The 19,366-nt window shown below is 38.1% G+C and overlaps 1 protein-coding gene across 1 annotated transcript; it reads left to right on the top strand.

The window, feature by feature from the left end:
* Positions 1-34: 34 nt before the first annotated feature.
* hira (histone cell cycle regulator a) lies at positions 35-17,584 on the top strand. Its single transcript, XM_079871396.1, has 25 exons — positions 35-287; positions 846-908; positions 1,069-1,179; positions 1,470-1,560; positions 2,666-2,760; positions 2,858-2,953; positions 3,934-4,094; positions 4,198-4,365; positions 4,487-4,600; positions 5,898-5,968; positions 6,097-6,202; positions 7,672-7,887; positions 8,956-9,041; positions 9,134-9,310; positions 9,419-9,586; positions 9,668-9,872; positions 10,735-10,833; positions 11,057-11,205; positions 12,233-12,394; positions 12,587-12,645; positions 15,545-15,650; positions 15,818-15,940; positions 16,019-16,182; positions 16,305-16,393; positions 16,958-17,584. Exons 1-25 carry the CDS (start codon positions 251-253, stop codon positions 17,072-17,074), a joined length of 3,033 nt encoding a protein of 1,010 aa, XP_079727522.1. The 5' UTR covers positions 35-250; the 3' UTR covers positions 17,075-17,584.
* The last annotated feature ends 1,782 nt before the right edge of the window (positions 17,585-19,366 follow it).

The following is a 19,366-nucleotide window of genomic DNA, read 5'->3' as shown; positions in this document are numbered from 1 at the left end:
TCTTTGTTTCCAAGGGAACTTCGATGAAGACGGCGAACTTCCGGCGTGACTTCAGTTGCTGCAGCTTCACGCTCAGAGTGATGAGAGAGAGAGAGACAGACATGGAGTTTAACTGAGCAACAAAGTAACGGATGAGCCGCAGCTCTTAAACGGCCGGCCGGGAGGGTGGACGCTGGAAACAATTCTCCTCGGAAGCACAGAAGGAGATCGCGGGTTGCAAACGGCGCTTTTATACTTGATCAGCGTGAAGATGAAGCTCCTGAAGCCGAGTTGGGTCAATCACAATGGTGAGAGCAGCAGCCCGACTGTGTGTTTGTGCAAGAATCCGGGGCTTCAACTTGAGCTTTTGTTGTGTAGAGACGGATCGGGTCTCTTCTCCAGTGCTGTGATTGCGCTCGGATTCTTTTCTGCTCATTTTAGCGCAATACGAATCATAGTAATCGGCTGTTTTTTTGTTTTGTATAGCTTGGCTGGTTTTTAAGAAGCCACCCATGACTATATGATGTGCACAGTGCACACCACCCATTTTGAAGTTGCAAAAGACAGGCAGGTAGACATATGACATGGGTCGATCAAGCTGGAGCTGATGGCTGTTATTAAGAATCATTTATGTAATTTAAGACGAGACGATCTGCTCATAATTAACAGATTAAATCAAACATGTGACATTGTTTGTATCTGTTATATGTTAATGTGGCCATATTTGTATTTGAACCTTCTTTGAACTGCAAGTATTGTATACGGTGCATTTGTTGTTCTATCATTGAATATCTTTGGACTCTTTGGTCATGTTAGACAAGTATTTTCAAACTGAATTTGTGTTCTAAGAGTGTTTTCGTTTTCAGGTAAACCAATATTCTCAGTTGATATCCATCCAGATGGAACCAAGTTTGCTACAGGTGGCCAAGGTGAAAAATCAAACCCACTTACATATATTTTCCTGTAATCGTTTGGCTATAGCTTTCAGATTCATCTTTTTTTTTGTTGTTGTTGTAAAAGGTAGTTTAATTTCAGTCCTAATTTAGTAGTTTGTCATCAGGAAATAATATTTTCTTTGCTCACTAAAAGGTGAGGACTCTGGGAAAGTGGTCATCTGGAATATGGCCCCGGTTCTTCGAGAAGAGGACGAGAAGAACGAAAATATTCCCAAATTGCTTTGTCAGATGGACAATCACTTAGGTATTACCTGTTTATCTCAATTTTAAAGATTAAAATATATGAAGTACTGGTTAATAAAGAACATTTGTGGATTGTTGTTCTCTTGATACTGCTGCATTTAGACCACATATTTTGCTCCTAACATTCAAAAGAAAAATTCAGAGACTGTCTAGAATATATATATTATCACTTAAATGTATTGTAAACTCCTGTGGATATGAACTGCACTGACAGAATGTGAGACAGAATGTGTGACACTGATGAATATTCTGTATCTAATCAAATGTTTTATGTAACTTTGTGCATTTCAGCATGTGTGAATTGCGTGCGCTGGTCTAATAATGGCTTATACTTGGCGTCAGGGGGAGACGACAAACTGGTCATGGTGTGGAAGAGAGCGGCGTGAGTTAAACTGACTTTTTTTCCCAACTTTAAAAAAGTTCACATTGATAACAATTAAAGGTGCAGTAAGTGATTTCTAAAAAAACACTTGATATTTGAAATCAACCCAAACAAACACATCCCTGCCTTCATTGATCCACCCCAAAATGCACAAACACGCAATGTAAGAGTGGATGTCTCTTTGTAATAGCTGTAGTGGAGCAAAATAATGCTTCACGAAAAGTAAAGCGAAGACGACGAATGAACAACAAGGAAGAACAAAAAAAATTAACTCGCAGCACACAAGAGTACATGCATGCAAGAGTTGGTTGTTAGTCGCCAGTAGCACATCAGCTCAAGACAAACAGTGACACTCAAAGCTGTCCTGTTACTAGAGCTAACATTACAACAGCAGCATATCTTGCTTCTGTGAAACATTGCAAAATCAATGTTACTCACGTATGGAGCAGAAACAACACAAACTCAGAGTCTGTTTTCAGGCCTTCCCGCTAAGGTCTCTCCAGCACTGGAAGACTTTTCTAATATTAACATGGGTCCTAAAGCTCTTACCTGATCATAACCCTTCTCTTTCCAGTGATATTCCTCTGACCTTTTCTCTTTTGTAATGTCTCTCAGCCATCTCTCGCTCTCTCTCCAGTCTTTCTTCAAATCTCTCTTGCTCACTCTCTCTCCGCTCCCATCATGAGTGGACACGCCCCTACTGCTGATTGGCTACAAGCGTGTTGTAGTGCTCAGTCCAATCCACATTCAGTGGTGTTTTTTAGAAGTTGCTCACTGCACCTTTAAAGAAAAAGAATTAGTAAAACATTAAGTTTAATGATTAGTTCCAACATTTTTACATTAACTTTTTGAAATATTATAATATTTCAAATGTATTTGAATTTGAACATTTTAAAAAAAATAAGGATGTGATGCTAAAAATCTAATTTTTATATGTATTCCAGTAGACAGAATGATCAAGATGCCCTGCAAGCGCAAATGCACTGTTTATTTCCCTACTTTTGAACGCAGATTGTTGTCTTGTTTATAAAACACAAACAGATGCCACAAATGCATCCACGCACAGACCTTTGAGGCATTTTGTGTTATTTCTTTTGTTGAACAGTTTCATAGGTCCAAGCACGGTGTTTGGATCCAGCAGTAAACTGGCTAATGTGGAACAGTGGAGGTGCGTCATGATTCTGAGGAGCCACACGGGAGGTGAGGAGAAAAACGCTGCCCATGTGATTGCTGGATATTGTCCTCAGTTTTGGCATTGTGTGAAGCACATGTGGTGTTTTCTCTAAATCTGATTCAGATGTAATGGATGTTGCCTGGTCACCTCATGATGTCTGGCTCGCGTCCTGCAGTGTGGATAATACCATCGTTATATGGAACGCTCGAAAATTTCCAGGTGAAATGTGAATTTAGATCTTAGAAAAAGCCTAGTGTCATTTGTTTGCAGATGCCGCTTGGTTTGATATGTTTCTAATGCAATGACATTAAAGGGTTAGATTACCCAAAAATAAAAATTCACACACTCTCATGTCGTTTCAAACCCAAAAGACTTTTATTCATCTTCGAAACACAAATGAAGATATTTTCAATTAAATCTGAGAGATTTCTGTCCCTCCACAGAAAGTCTATATATCCAAATCGCTGACGCTTCAAAACGTTCATAAAGAGTTTGTAAAATAAATTCATATGAATCAAGCAGTTTAATATAAGCCTTCTAAAGAGACACGATCACTCGCTTTATATGATGAACAGATTTCATTTAGATACATGGAGCACTTAAATATAGTAAAAAGAAGCTCAACTTGCTTGAAACAACATTGTTTCTTGCGGAAACTCAAATGTGCTGGCGTGATATGCAAGAATGAATTTCATTGGTTCTCGCATGTCAAGCAAACATGCTTCTGTTTACCAAATTTGAGTGCTCTATGTTTGATCAATGTTTGTTTACATGTGAATAAAAGCCTAAATTAAATCAGTTCATCATATAAGTGATCGTGTCTCTTCATAAGACTTGGATTAAACCACTCGATACATATGGATTTATTTTAGAATCTCTTCATGAGGGTTCTGAAGTGTTTGGGGGAATATACTTTCAATGGAGGGGCAGAAATCTTTAAGATACATTTAAAAATATCTTCATTTGTGTTTTGAAGATGAACGAAAGTCTAATAGGTATGGAACAAAATGAAGGTGAGTAATTGATGAAAGAATGTTTGGGTGAACTAACCTTTTAAGTGTGGCTTAAGTGCCTAAATACTGTTATGTCCACTCTAATAACATCTAGAAAATGTTGGCTTCTGTATCAATAAATTCAGTTCTGAATCAAAGCATCTAAGACTGCATTTTTGAATTTGCTTTTGTATGTGTATGCCACAGAGATTGTGATGACTTTAAAGGGACACACTGGGCTGGTGAAAGGCCTGACGTGGGACCCCGTTGGAAAGTACATCGCCTCTCAGGCAGATGACCATAGCCTGAAGGTCTGGAGGACCATGGACTGGCAGCTGGAGACAAACATCACCAAACCGTTTAGTGAAGTAAGACTAAACTTCGCTTTGCTTATTTTTTTTCTTCTTTAAGTTGTTTACATGCACTTGACCCTGCACTCTCTCTTTTTCCTTCTCTCTTGCTTTGATTCAGTGTGGCGGCACCACACACGTCCTGAGGTTGAGCTGGTCTCCAGATGGTCAGTACCTGGTTTCAGCTCACGCCATGAATAATTCTGGGCCCACAGCTCAGATCATCGAACGTGACGGCTGGAAAACCAACATGGATTTTGTGGGTCATCGAAAAGCTGTTACTGTGGTGGTTAGTGTCAGCTCAAATCATTCATATTTCACAGAAAATCATGTATTATAATCTTCATTGTGGTTTTTACTGCAGTAAATGTTATTGAATGGTTTATGAATTCCTCTCCATCTCTCTGCAGAAGTTCAATCCTAAGATCTTTAAGAAAAAACAGAAGAATGGCAGCACACCCAAACCCAGCTGCCCGTACTGCTGCTGTGCTGTGGGTAGTAAGGACCGCTCACTCTCTGTATGGGTATGAGACTTCTCACTATCACCCCTTATTTTTACCCTTCATCAGCCACACGTTTACCCTTCATCAGCCACACGTTCACCCTTCATCAGTCATCAACATTTCCATGTAGAATACACTACCTTTCAAAAGGACTGTTTTTCTTACGCTCACCAAAACTGCATTCACTTTTGATCAAATGAACAAAAAAAAATCTTACTGACCTTAAACAATTGTAGTTATGCTGTGCTCAGAAATATTGCTTAATCAATATAAAACAGACAACTGACACGAGAAAGCAATAAATCGCATCTCGTCCACGTTAATGAGTTTTTGTCCTAACCAGCTGCAACCATGACAATGCATTTTGTCAGTCCCGCTGGACTGTGGAGTGGCTCCCGCAGTGAAACCTCACTGGTCCAAAGCTCCACATAATATGTTCGGTTTCATTTTGTTTTTCTTGTTTCACACAGTATTTTGGTTTCAAAAGCCATATTCGGACGGGATTAACTTTACAAGGGTAGATGGAGTAATGTTATTTTACCACAGGACATCTGTAATATTAATGGCCAATTCGCACGGGATAAGATATCTCAGTAAAACTAGCAGAAGTGGGAGAGGTAACTCGATTTGCGCATCGCTGTCACCCTCTTGTCGTCATGTGCGTATTACGTTGCTTCCTGATATCACGTGCGCAAACACATATAACCTATATTTATATATATAAAACAGTTGTGTCCGGTCGAACGATGTATTAATTAACTTCACATTGGATTGTGTTGGTAATAGGCACTTACTTAACGCTAAAAGATATTTTGTGCCTCTAACAAGTGCTTTCGATCTTCTTTCTGATCTGAACGGTATATGTGGAAAACACTTGAGTTTTGCCAGACTTGTCCCAGCGTCTAGAACACAACTGAATGCTTTTTCAAGTGTCTCCATACTTGAAAAACCACAGGAAACTACATTTAAACACGAAATGACAAAATATTTAAGTACATATTTACAGCGGGTCTATTCGCACGGGATTAGTATTACCTGAGGTCGTTTTTCCGGACCTTTTTACTGAAGGTAAAAGTCGCCGTAATCTTTACTGACATTGTCCGTAATGATTACTGAGATGGCACATTCGGACGGGACTAAAATCACTGAGAAGCTCTGGTAATAATTGCTTTACCCCACCTCTCCATGTTAAACTAGTCCCGTCTGAATAGGGCTAATGAGGACAGAAAAATGTCACATCTTCCTGTAGTGTACGGGTAGGATTTCTGAATGTTAAGAAAACGCACCTTGAATCAGTTGTCCTGCTCTTGTTTTTCAGCTCACCTCACTCAAGCGTCCCTTGGTTGTCATCCATGACCTCTTTGATAAATCTATTATGGATATTACGTGGTAAGAAAACAACTTTTCTATTTTCCAAGCTGTGTAAAGCATCGTAGACGTTGTGGGATAAAAACTTATATCCACCTGATGATTGCTGATCTTGCATGAGAGTGTTGTGTACGGATTGTATCTCTCAGGACACTGAATGGGCTGGGACTTCTGGTGTGCTCCATGGATGGGACAGTGGCCTTCCTGGACTTCTCACAGGATGAACTGGGAGATCCCTTGAATGAAGAGGAAAAGGTGGAGAAAACGCACAAACACACCAGTGTTGGAGAAACTACCAAGTTAACTATCAAAAGCAGTTTTTAAGGCAACAATAACATTTCAATTATAAAATTATATTGAAAAAAAGTATTTATTTGGCCCAAAAAAGTGATATTTATGTTGCACACATTTAGTCTTGTGTACCCATACCTTCTGTTCTGGACTTCATAGCAGCTTTCATTGGCCGTCTTAGATGCCGTCTGACTGCCATTTAAAGCAACCAATCACAGTTTGTTTTGTTTCGCGTCATGTAACGTTGATGTCCCTACAATAACAGTGTGTAAAACTCTTGTAGTCTATGCCGCAAACTTTACATATACATACTTCGCATTCATTTGAAAATCCTGAGTTGATCCTGATAAGTGCTCATTGTCACAGTTATAAATACGATGGCTTTCTTCTTCCACAAGGGGGTTTGGCATCAGGACGGCTTTGTTTCCAGGCAGACCGTTAAAGGGGTGGTATAATGCCCTTTTCACAAGATATAAAATAAGTCTCTGATGTCCCCAGAGTGTGTGCTGGGGATGCACCATTTTTGTCTGTCCCTTTAAATGCAAATGAGCTGCTGCTCACAGCACAGGGGGCAGAGCTTCAACAGTTTGTGTCCTTGTACCTCACACAGACATGCACTAAAAATGTCAATGTTTATGTTCAAACTGGAGTCAGACAATAATGGAGAGACTCAAGAACTGACAACATGTAGAATGCAACAAGACATTTCTGAATGGTTAGTTGATGAATTTATGTAGTTTGTGTGTAGTATCTTCTAGTAAATTAGCATATTCTGTCATGATAATCTATAAATTGCGTTCCCGGGGGAGGGGTTTATGTAAATTTTAGGGTTAGTGATGTCACTAACCCGGGAAGAATGTCGTGTAGTCCCTACCAGCCGTTTGTTGTAGTCCTTAAAAAACGATTTCTTTAAAAGCAAATATCTCCCTTTGCTTTGAACTTTGAGCATTGTAACTTTGCAGATTTTATTTATGCTCAAACAGCAACATTACACACTAACTAAATTAAAAAAGTGAAATCATAATCAACCACCCCTTTAAAGAAAGTGACATACGCGTCTCCTGGAAATCCTGTAGAATTCAACCTATCAGATGACAACTTCGAAACTCCTGAAGTGTCGTGGCTGCATTACACCGCTCCTAGTTGGGGAAAAAATAGCTTGTTATAGGAAAAAAAAGCCACACTGTTTTGAAATCAGCTGAGCTATTGTCATGCTACCGAAGAACGTAAATGGCTTAATAGCTTCGATACTTTTAATTAGTTACTCTTCAACACTGCACACATGCATGCACAAAAACTAGCAAGTTGTCGGAAAAGACTTGAGTCTCCAAAGTAAGATTTCTGTATATTTTTATATATTTTTATATATATATATATATATATATATATATATATATATATATATATATAATATATTCTGTATATTTTTGTAGAATGCTATTCATCAGAACATCTATGGAAAGAGTCTGGCCATCACGATGGAGTCGCAGCTTGCCAGCACAATCATTGAGAACCCAGAAATGCTCAAGTATCAGCAGGAACGGCAGAGGAACCCGAACCCTAATGGAGCCCAGGGAAGTGGTCCTGAGAACCAGACGCCCAAACTCACCAATGTGCTCAATGGAGAGTCTCTGGAGGACATCAGGAAGGTCAGAAGAAACAATACACACAGCAAATGATTAAAATAGTCCATATACTAAAAAATGATTGGGTAAATAATTTGGTTACTCATTTTTCCAACTCCAGCAATGGCTGACTTGCAAGTTTACTAAGTGTAGTTTTCTGCTCTCTGTCGTATCTTTAAAATCCAAACTATCTAGCATAATTTCTTTGCAGATGCCAATTGGATTGATATTTAGGCTGTGTCCACCAAGGCCAGCATAATTTTTCAATTGTTTTCAATGGTCGCACCACGTAGTTAAAAATGCCAGCAGCGTGACGAGGTTCTGAGCATCTATTTCACAAGATTGCTGTTTTTTTCTGGGCATCGAGAGTTGAAAAATGTACAACTTTGGGTAAAACGCAGCACTCATCACTATTACTTTTTATCCAGCTGTCCAATCACAGTGGAGGAGGGGCGGGACAAATACCACACCGACCGTCCTTTCTTTTCTACGTGGTTCAGCCATTTCTTCATCCCTAACAAGGGCCAGAGCAAGAAACAAACTATCTGCGAAATCAGATATTAGTAACACTTCCACGAATAGTCCATATAATAGCAGCCAAAGCATTTTAACTGAAAAAACAAAACAAAAACACAGCACTAAGCGCTGTCAAGCAACCACAGCTAGCCATTTTCAGAATAGCGCCTGGCATTTTTAGCTGGCTAAAACACTTTGGTGGACACATGGCCTTGGGTATCTAATTATATATGAAATTCATATAATTTATATGTCACTTAAGAGTCCAAAAGTGTACAAATACTTTTTGGGACTACTCTAATTTTTGCGATGTGTAAACGAATTAGGAGAATCATACTGCCAGCCTTAATGCACATAATGAGTGGTTTTAGAGAGCTTGAATATTTAGACTTTTGTCTCCAAAGAATGTATTTGCAGGACTTTTTATATTTAGACGTATTTTATAATGCATTTTATACAATTATCATACATGAATTAAATTGCCAGCTTTCAAGTCAAGTAAATGGTTACAGTGACAGCATTGTATATTTCACTTTGTCTGCTTTAACAAATGGCACGTTTATTTGGATTGGGCAGAACCTCTTGAAGAAGCAGGTGGAGACCAGAACCGCAGACGGGAGAAGAAGAATCACACCTCTCTGCATCGCACAGCTCGACACGGGGTAACGAACGCGCACTCCAACACGTCTAAAATTATCACTCACTTATACCACTGCACGCAGTCAGTGGCTGAATCTCTCTTTCTTTTACCCAGGGACTTCTCACCAGCTTTGTTTAACAGCGTGCCGATCTTGCCGGGGTCGTCCGCATCTACCCAGCTCACCCCTCAGATCTCTTCAGATTCCAGCACGGCCAACTCACTCGGCCTGCGACCCTCCCACGACCCCACCACCACCTCTCCCAACAAAACTGCGGAAGAAAACAAGGACAGGTAAGTGTACGTGTATGTAATGTACCGGGCATGTCCTATTCCCCCTCTCTCTCGCCCCATACTTTGTAAAAATCTAATTTCTTTTATTTTCTCTGGTCTCTCTTTCAGTGCACCTGCACCTGTAAACTCAATCGCTATGAAATCTAATCTGCTGTTGACGTCTGCCTCCAAAATCGAGCCCATGAAAGCACTGGATTCACGATTTACTGAAAGGTCAAAGGCCACACCAGGGGTCACTAGCATACCCATCACTATAGGCATCACCCCACTTGACAGGTAACAATGTCTCCTTGATAACTGGTGTGTTTTTCCAAACTGAACTTAAAAAACTGAAGTTGTTTTTTGATTCTATCTTAGGGTTAAAGACAACAGCTCTGCGAAGGAGCTGAAAGTAAAAGATGAAACCAGCAGCGACAGTGAGGACAAAAACATGGTGAAATCACTTTCTATGGTCAAGAGGAAGGTAGAGATGGAGGCAGGAGAGGTGGTAGAGAAGAGGAAGAAGGGACGGCCAAGGAAAGATGCTAAAATGATGATGCCCATATCACAGCCCATCCCACAGGTGACATTTCCTTTTCTCGAGAGATGTTTGTAAAACTACAGTTTCGAAATCTACTCTTTTATCAGAGGGTTTGACTGTAAAAACTGTAACTGCTAAAGTGCAGCATGCTGTTAGCATAAAGCACTTCTGCTAAAATATTTTTATAGTATATAAGGATCATTTTTTAACATGCAGTGTATAATATGATTTATATATAAATAAATATTTATTTACATACAGCATTTTTATACATATTATACACTACTTTTCAACAGTTTGGGGTCGGTACGATTTAAATTTATATATTTTTAAAGGTGTCATGCTCACCAAGGCTACATTTATTCATCATAAAACAGTAAAAAGTTATATTTTAAAATAAAATAATTTATTCCTGTCATGGCAAGGCTGATATTTCATTATCATTACACCATTCTTCAGTGTCACATGATCCTTCAGAAATTATTCTAATATGCTGATTTGGTGCTCAACAAATACTACTTATTATCAGTTATCAACAGTTGTGCTACTTAATATTGTTGTTCTTACTTAATATTGAATTTTCAGAGTTCTTTTATGAATAAAGTTCAAAAGAGCAGCATTTATTTGAAATATAAATGTAATCCTTATGAATTATTATGAATTAAAAAAATAAATATTACTGACCCCAAACTTTTGAACAGTAATGTACAAATATATGTTCATTTTGTTCCTATTATATATAAAATTATAAGAAAAAATCGACACTAGTAGACAATGATCGTTATAATCTCTACTATTATCTTTTTTGTATAGAGAAGAGACCTGAGGGTCTCTTATGTGAGTGGGCATGGGCATCAAAGATGAATTTTGTTTACTGATTTCTAATTGGTCTTTTCTCTTGTAGACTCAGGCCTCAGTGGAAAAGGAGCCATCTCGATTAGTAACACCTGTAGTGGTGTTAAAACTTCCTACCCCATCCATACGGAAATCATTCAGCACTCAGGTATGGCACAAGCACTCTCTACAACTAAGATATCAGTCCTGTGTTCACAATTAATGCTCTCAATAGATTATATTGTGTAAACAGGAAGCTCAAGTACTATGTCTGTAATAGTGCTGATGTAATGAAATGCAAAAGTAGACTCCATGCCATTGCTGGATGAAAAATAGCTATTAGAGGATTCAAATCAGCTAATAATAAAAGCAAAATTTACCTGCATGTTTAGGTGGGCACAGACTCCATCACATATCTGGAAGTGGAGAACGATGTCTCTGTGGTGTCTGGAGCTCGTCTCAGTCAGCTCAAATGGAGCAGAGAGGGCAGAGAGTGGGACACGCTGCTGCCCAGTCGCATCATCATAGCCACAGGGAGCAGGTGAGTATGTAACGTATTAAAGTGCCCCCATTATGTTTTTTTTTCGAATATTCCCTTTCATGCAGTGTTCAGGCATCCAATAGCCACATAGAGGCTATGTAGCGGGATGGCTCGTGACTCGCTCGCACTCGGTCGTCATATCATTACCAAAACAATAGACTGGCGGTCTTATCTGATTTTACTTTTATTTCAGCTTGACATATTTCAACCAAAGCAATACGGTCAACAGAAAGTTGGCTCCCGCAACTCGCCCCTTCCAAACACAGCATCAAACAATCCGCCAAAGGAAATAAAGAAAACGGAAGTGATCACCTGTGCCCATGTGACAGTGAATAACCAATAATAAATATCAAATAATTAATGCTCCTACATGCAGTATGTAATATAGCTGTTTGTGAATGTAAACGATCTGCAAAGTTGTAAAGTCGAAAGTGCATGATAAAGTTATTGTATCCCAAAAGAAAGAATCGACTCAGAACCGCCTAAACGACTAGTTTTCAAATCTCACTGTGTGACAGTTTTACGTTACTAGAAAGATGTTTGCATAATGCCCACCTATGTTGTACATTGTCCGCCCGCGAACAACCTGTCCAGTCTTCAAACACGTCATTTCTCGCATGTGCAGCACCATAAATTAGGAAATATACACATCGTTTTATTGATGGACATGCACTTGTTAAAGCTGATGGTGAGGAATTACAGTTGCAACATCTCATAATGTACCTCAAACTGAGTAGTGTATCACTGAGAAATGACTCCAATGAGGCGTTTGAGAATTATAATATGTTATATATATATATAATATATATTATATATAATTATATATGTTATATATAATATATAATATGTGCAATGTATGAGAAAATGAAAGTGTTTTTTGACCTTTGCATGTAAAACTGTTGTAGGAGACTCCAAAAACAAAATCAGAAGCCTTTAAAATAGCATAATAGGGGCCCTTTAAAACACACTAGTTTACACCTGATTTTGACATTTCAACTAAAACTACCTTCTCTTTCTCTTTTCATAGTGATGTTGTTGCCGTAGCATGCGAGGACCGCACACTTTCTGTCTTCACTGCATGTGGACGGAGACTGATTCCATCCATCATGCTGCCCGCCCCCATGTCAGCACTTCATTGCTCAGGCCACTTCGTCATGGCGCTGACGGCATCAGCCACGCTCTCTGTCTGGTACTGACCCATCCTCTCCAATTCTCAATAGAAAAGTCAAGACAAGTCATTTGTTTGTTAAAACTTGGCTCTATTTATAACGACAACCAGGTTGTTTTGTGACTTATTTTTTTAAAGGTCAGTGACTAAGTAAAATCTGAAAGATCTAGACATGATGTTAAATGGCTGCTATTGTCTTTTTTTTTCCTGCAGGGATGTTCAGAAACAGACAGCTTTGGTCAAAAATGAATCTCTGAATCCAATCTTATCAGGTGTGATTTTGTTTTCTTTCTTGAATAAGTTAATATGCTCCTCCTCCTTTTTATTTCTTTATGTGGAGCTTATTAATTAGCCTGACTACGTCAGACTTCCTACTTCCGCTAATTTCATTTCGCTCCTGTAGTCAGTCTGAGATAGCAGCGTATCTTTCAGTTTTCCACCGGCCTGAAAACAGCCGGGCCAATCAACGAACAGAGGGCGGGCTGAGAGCCGTGACGTAGACGCTGATTGTACCGTGGTGGATGCGTACTTGCGTAGATTTACTTGCCATGTTCACTCCGGTATTTCGCTCAATGGTTTAGTTTTTGCATCATACATGTGTTTACAGTGGAAGTTAGATGCGGCTGAGCATGCGCATAACACACGCCATAACCAAACGTTATGTGATTGGCTTACGGGTAACCAATGATTTTAAACTTCAGACAAGCGCCCCCCCGCGAGAGAGAAAACACTTCTCTATTATGCTATTCCAGACTCTCTCTACGAAGCAAAGTGAAGTAGCAGAGTCTGGTATTACCAGGCTACTTATTAATTGCTAAGCTCCACCCTCTTATTTACTGTAGTAAACTCTTTGCACAATATGCCATGGGAATGAACAGGAGAATTTTGCAAAAAGTATGATTTTTACTGTTAAAAAATATTTAAAAATAGATTAGATCTTCGAGAATAAGAGCAATCACAGGTGGGAACTTTCATGCAAAGTGAACAGGACTGTTGTGAACATTTCTAAACACTCTTCGTTTGGACATTATCTTTGAGCAAATGTAGGTGTTCATACTCATGTTCTACACCAGCATTTTACCATATTTTAGATAAGTTATGTAAAATTGCATTTAAAACTATCAAAATATACTCCTTTGTAAAGAATTTAATACTTTATTCAGTTACACATTAAATTGATAAAAAATGACAGTGAATACATTTTTTTATTCATAAAAATGTTGCATTGCATTTATAAAGATTTCAATTTCAAATAAACGCTGTTCTTTTCAACTTTCTAGTTTTTAATCACACTTTCCACTAAAATATTAAGCAACTGTTTACGAAATGTTTCTTGAGCACCGTTTCAGCATATTAGAATGATTGGCAACAATTTACAATAAGGTTCATTAGTTAACATTAGTTAATGTATTAACTAACACAATGAGCAATACATTCGTTACAGTATTTCTTAATCTTTGTTAATGTTAGTTAATAAACATACAGCTGTTCATTGTTTGTTCATGTTAGTTCACACTGTATCAACTAATGTTAACAAATACAACCTTGGATTTTAATAACTTATTAGGAAATGTTGAAATTAATATTAACTAGGGCTGGGTATCGATTCAGATTTTACAAATCGATTCGATTTCGATTCTCAAGCTCTCAATTCGATTCGATTTCGATTCTCGATTCGATTTTCGATTTCGATTCTCGATTCGATTTTGATTCTAAATTCGATTTCGATTCCACTCAATGAATAGCCTATATATTTAATACAAATCCTATATTTATAAAAAAGAAAAAAAGAAAGTAAAGTGAACATAAGTTTGGAAGTGGTTAATTAATAAAAAGAAATTAAGAGCTACCAACCTGTATATTAAACATACAATAAATAGACAGGGTTTTGATGCAAGATGAAAAATTTATGCTGAAAATTGGACAAGTCAGAACAGTCGCATGCCTTGATCAAACAGGTTAAAAATCCTCATATAAACCCATAAAAAAACTTGCATATATTTTATCTGTCTAGGTAGGACATATAGGCCTACAGAAATTGAATAAAGTTATCAAACAGTCTGCGATGCATTAATTCTAAAGTATATATAGACTAATCCTTATTAAAGTTACAAAAGTTATTTAGTCAAGAGCAGTGAGTGTTTTTATCTGTTCCCTTTGTTCTTTGATTAACTTTAATGACAGAGATAATTAGTGGCTACTGTGTACTGTCCCTTTAAGAGACCAACCGCTGCTAACAGAGACGCGGATCTCACACGCGCCTCATCATTCACGTTCATCATAAGACTGCTCTTATGTTATGAAGATACTCGACAAAAAGACATTTTGGCATAATTGTGTGTGTTATTGTTCGTTCAAGCACGAAAGAGAACTGTATTCTGGGCTGTCTTGTGGGCACGCACGATATCAGCTCGAGTCTTTCTGTGTCACAGGACATTCACGTCATTGCGTAGGCTTGACATCGCGATTGCGATATGATTAATTGTGCAGCACTAGTTGAGGTTATTTTATGATTAAGATAAAACAAACATAAAATCTCACAGCATTAGCTATAAAATGGAGTTTGCAAGCCTATGAACAGTGGAGGAAAACTAATACTGGCTTTTGGGTAATAGATAAATAAATATGGGAAAAAATCGATTCGTGGCGTTTGAGAATCGATTTTGAATCGACCACATTTTAAAAAACGATTAATCGAAAAATCGATTTTTTTGCCCAGCCCTAATATTAACTAAGATAAATAAATGCTGAAGAAGTATTGTTCATTCTTAGTTCATGTTAACTAAGGTAGTTAACTAATGTTAACTAATGAACCTTTTTGTAAAGTGTTACCAAATGATTTCTGAAGGATCATGTGACACTGAAGACTGTAATAAGAGTAATTATGCTGCAAATTCAGCTTTGCAGGAATAAACTACAATTTATATTAAAATAGATGTTATTTTAAATTGTGTAATATTTCACAATATTAGTGTTTTTAATCAAATAAATGCAGCCTTTGCGAGCAAAAGAGACTTTCTTTCCAAAAACATTTACCTACCACAAACTTTTGAATGGTAGTGTAACACAGAAGTGCTGAATTACATGAGAAAAGAGAAAAAGTTTGTCTGTGAAAATTACTTTATCTTAAATCAACTGAATATTATACCTTATCCCTCTCTCTCTCTCCAGGCACAGATGCCACAGTAAGTCAGTCTCTTTTGACCCAGCAAGGAGTAGCTGTGGTGGCGTTGTCAAATGGAAAAACATACTGCTTCAACACATCGCTGGAGACCTGGTGAGTGACACAAACCATGTATTAAGTCAAGTTCCACTAACATGGAACAACCAGAATGCTGTGTTCATGAGTGAATTTTGTTGTGGACTACTGACTAAAAACTTTTTGGGGCTACTATGATTGTTCTGTCTCTGATATTTAGTGTATTTTCTCTTCATATCTAACAGGAATTTGATCGCAGATAAGCAGGACTCTCTGGTACAGTGTGCAGACTTCCGCAATTGCTTGTCCTCTCAGGATGCTCTGGGCTCCATGGGGCCACTGGCCCTCACACAGGGCCGTAATCTGAGGTAATAGTGATTGCTGTGCTCTGCTAATGCTGCTTTCTGATTCTTGTAGAGTAACCGTCTCAGTTTTGTCTCTCTCAGTGCGGGGCGGTTGGCATCTCGCTTGTCATCGACTCCTCACAACTTGCAGCAGGGAATAACTCTGGCCTTCTTGGAGAACCAGCTCTCCTCTGCCCTTATCCTCCTCTCAGCAAGCGAGTACAGACACTGGCTTCTCATCTACGCACGTTTCCTCGTAAACGAGGGTGAGTGAGAAGGTGGCAAGCTGGTAAAAAAAAAAGACAGTCAAGAGGGTCCTTTAGAAATTAAAATGCTGCCCACATTCTGTCTTTGTCATTGAGAAATAACTCTGTGTGTATCTTTGCAGGTTATGAGCAGAGGTTAAGGGAACTATGTCAGGATTTACTGGGACCAGTTCACAAATCCAGCAACAGCTCATGGGAGCCGACAGTTCTGGTATTTTTTTTCTTTCTTTCTTGTACATAAAGAGGAACTATTATGCTTCTTTTTTTTTTCCCTTCTTTTTTTTCCTTTTTCAACTTTCTTCAGTGTGCAATGTTGCTGTTTGAGCAAGTAAAAGGAAGTCCAAAGGGAGTTCTCTATGCAAGCACTGTTTTTGATCTCCCTGAAACACACCGATTGTAGTCTTGAGTTTACTTTGGGAACGTACACATCACAGTATTCTTCATTTAAATCATTTCTGCCCAGGGCATATGCAAAAAACGATTGAGTTGTGTAGTTAGTAGTGTGTTGAAACTTGTGGTTATGGTAAGGACCATGACATTATCAAAACATGCTCGAAGTGGTTGACCAATCACAAAACACTGGTCCAGCCGTCCAGTCAAAGCACATTGTGCTTTTCAGAAGGAGAGGCTTCATAGAGATCGGAACTAAATAAACAGCAATACTGACAGAGAGGGAAGAGGGTTTGTGGCAATAATGTAAAATAATGCTTTTTTTGAACATCCAAGCATGTTTACTGAATTCACAAGGCTTCACTATCTTCTGTGTCTATTTCAGGGTCTGAGAAAGAGGGATCTGCTGACAGAGGTGCTGCCTGTGATTGGTCAGAATTTGCGGTTCCAGAGACTCTTCACCGAGTACCAGGATCAGCTCGAATTGCTGCGTATCAAATAGCACTTCACCTTTGACCTTTTGATGTTTCACCCCAACCCTCTTCCTAGCCTGTACATGTGCTAACAATCTGCCTTAGCTTTCACTGACAGCACTGTCTATAACGCAGACATGGACACTAATAAAAATGGGCAAAATAATGATGCTTTTTTAAGAATTAATTTGTTAAATGCATTTATTAATTATGTTTGTAAACTTTGTGCCTGTGGTAAGAAAGAGGAAAGGATGGGATAGCTTGCATTTTGGGATAATTTTGATCAAGCACAAAGTTTGCATGGCAGTCATCTTAAAACTGGATGTTTTTACTTCTCAACTTAAAAAGTTGATGGTGGTGAATCAACTCTCCCTCCCTCCTTTCTTTTGGTCTTTCTCCTTCAGTTACTATTTGTACAGCCACTTGTCATTTATTTGTAAATGTTTGTAAAAGGCGATTTTTTTTCTCCGTTTTCTATAAAATTAAGAAAATGGTAAACCTTCAATTAATAAGGAATAAACAATTTACCAGTTCTAAAATCTGTTGCTCTGTTCTTTCTCTCTCTCATATGTAATTTTTGCTTTTGGTGATTTATTTGCTGGTGGTAAATCAAGACATTTTTATTGGTTCTCATTTAGTACTACCTTGTTTTGGGCAGGAGGTGGTAGTAGAGATATGTTTGTTTCTGCAGATTCCAAAATTAACTCCCTAAAATTAAAAATGTTTTTTTTTTTTTTTTAAAGAAATAAAAAAAAAGAACATGCAACAGGTTTAAGCCAATAGAAATATAATCTGAATCCTGCGAATAGAAGTGTGACATGATTTAAATCAAATATGTACACTATTGTTCAAAAGTTTGGGAATGGCATAAGTTTGTTTTTGAAAGAAGTCTCTTAGACATTTACCAAAGCTACATTTATTTAATCAAAAATATAGCAATATTGTGAAACATTACAATTTATTTGAATAATTTATTCCTGTGAGTTTTCAGCAGCCTTGAGTGTCACATGATGCTTCAGAATTAAACTAACAAGATGATTTGGTGATCAAGATGATTTGGTGATCAAGAAAGATTTGTGCAAACAGGTACACTATGTAACTTTTTTTGTTCAAAATGAGCAAAAATTAAATAACGAGTCAAAATACCCTTTTCACTTTTCTGGGTTTCTCAGAAGCGGAAGTCATCAAAGTTGGGTAAACTTCTATAGCGATGAATGAAAGACTGCATTAAATATATTTCTTTGTGTTCCCAGTTGCTTAAATAGCAAAAGAAAAAGAGGAAAAAATGGAGAGAGATTGATAACAGCAGACAGAGGAGAGAAAAATATACATTTTTCTCTCCCACAGCCGCTCCCTCACAGCAACGTTAACTAGTTTTTGTTATTTGATGCAAAGGTAATATAAAACAAAGTATAGTTAAATCGCGTCATCACAGTCTCTGAAAATGGTCCATACATCATCATCCTTCCAAAACGTGTTTTTGTCTTAAGCCTATTATATGATTTTCACAGGAAATTTCATACATGTGTGGGTGACGTGTCTCGTCTTATCCGTAAATAGTGAAAAGTTGTTCCAGCTACTTGTAATGGTGTGGGAGTGGCATAGGTTAGTTGTAACAATGAGTGAGAAAGGTGGACAAAGAGCAGCTGAATCTCGAACCTCTGAGGAATCGACCGTTTAAAAAATTGCCCAACAGAGGAGAGTCTGCTGGCAAAAAGAGAACGCGACAGAGTTCATAGTAAAACGAGAATCAAGATTGTCTTGGCTTTTCGAAGATGACGAGAAATGGGATTTCAAATGTTGTAAAAGCGACACAGAGATGGAGTTTTCATTACTCACTAAATGTCCATATGTAGCTCTCTAACAGAGTTCTTTGTAAAGCATTATCTATTATGAAGAGTCATTTCATTATGGTTGCTTTAGCGCTGTGCTAGAATTTATTTTCAAGGAAGTAACGTTACTGTGTCTATTAATGTGTATAGCTGCAGTAACTTCTTCAGCTAGTCAGCTTGAGATCCTTTCCATCTAAACTGGTTATATCTCTTAAGCCTAGGGAATGTTTTATGAGCAGTAACAGCTAGGCCTATTCATCTGCAGGACATGCAGAGCCGAAGCACAACCAAAACAATGTTCTTCCGCAAAATTCATGCAGTTTTGTTTTTTAACCGCTAGAGGGCCAAAAGTTATATGTGTACCTTTAAAGGAACATGCCGACTATTTGGGACTTTAGCTTATTCACCGTATCCCCCAGAGTTAGATAAGTCCATACATACCCTTTTCATCTCTGTGCGTGCCATAACTCTGTCTGACACACCCACCGC

Source organism: Squalius cephalus (assembly GCF_949319135.1).
Source record: "Squalius cephalus genome assembly, chromosome: 5".
Lineage (NCBI taxonomy): Eukaryota > Metazoa > Chordata > Actinopteri > Cypriniformes > Leuciscidae > Squalius > Squalius cephalus.
This window is presented reverse-complemented; position numbering and strand designations above follow the sequence as displayed.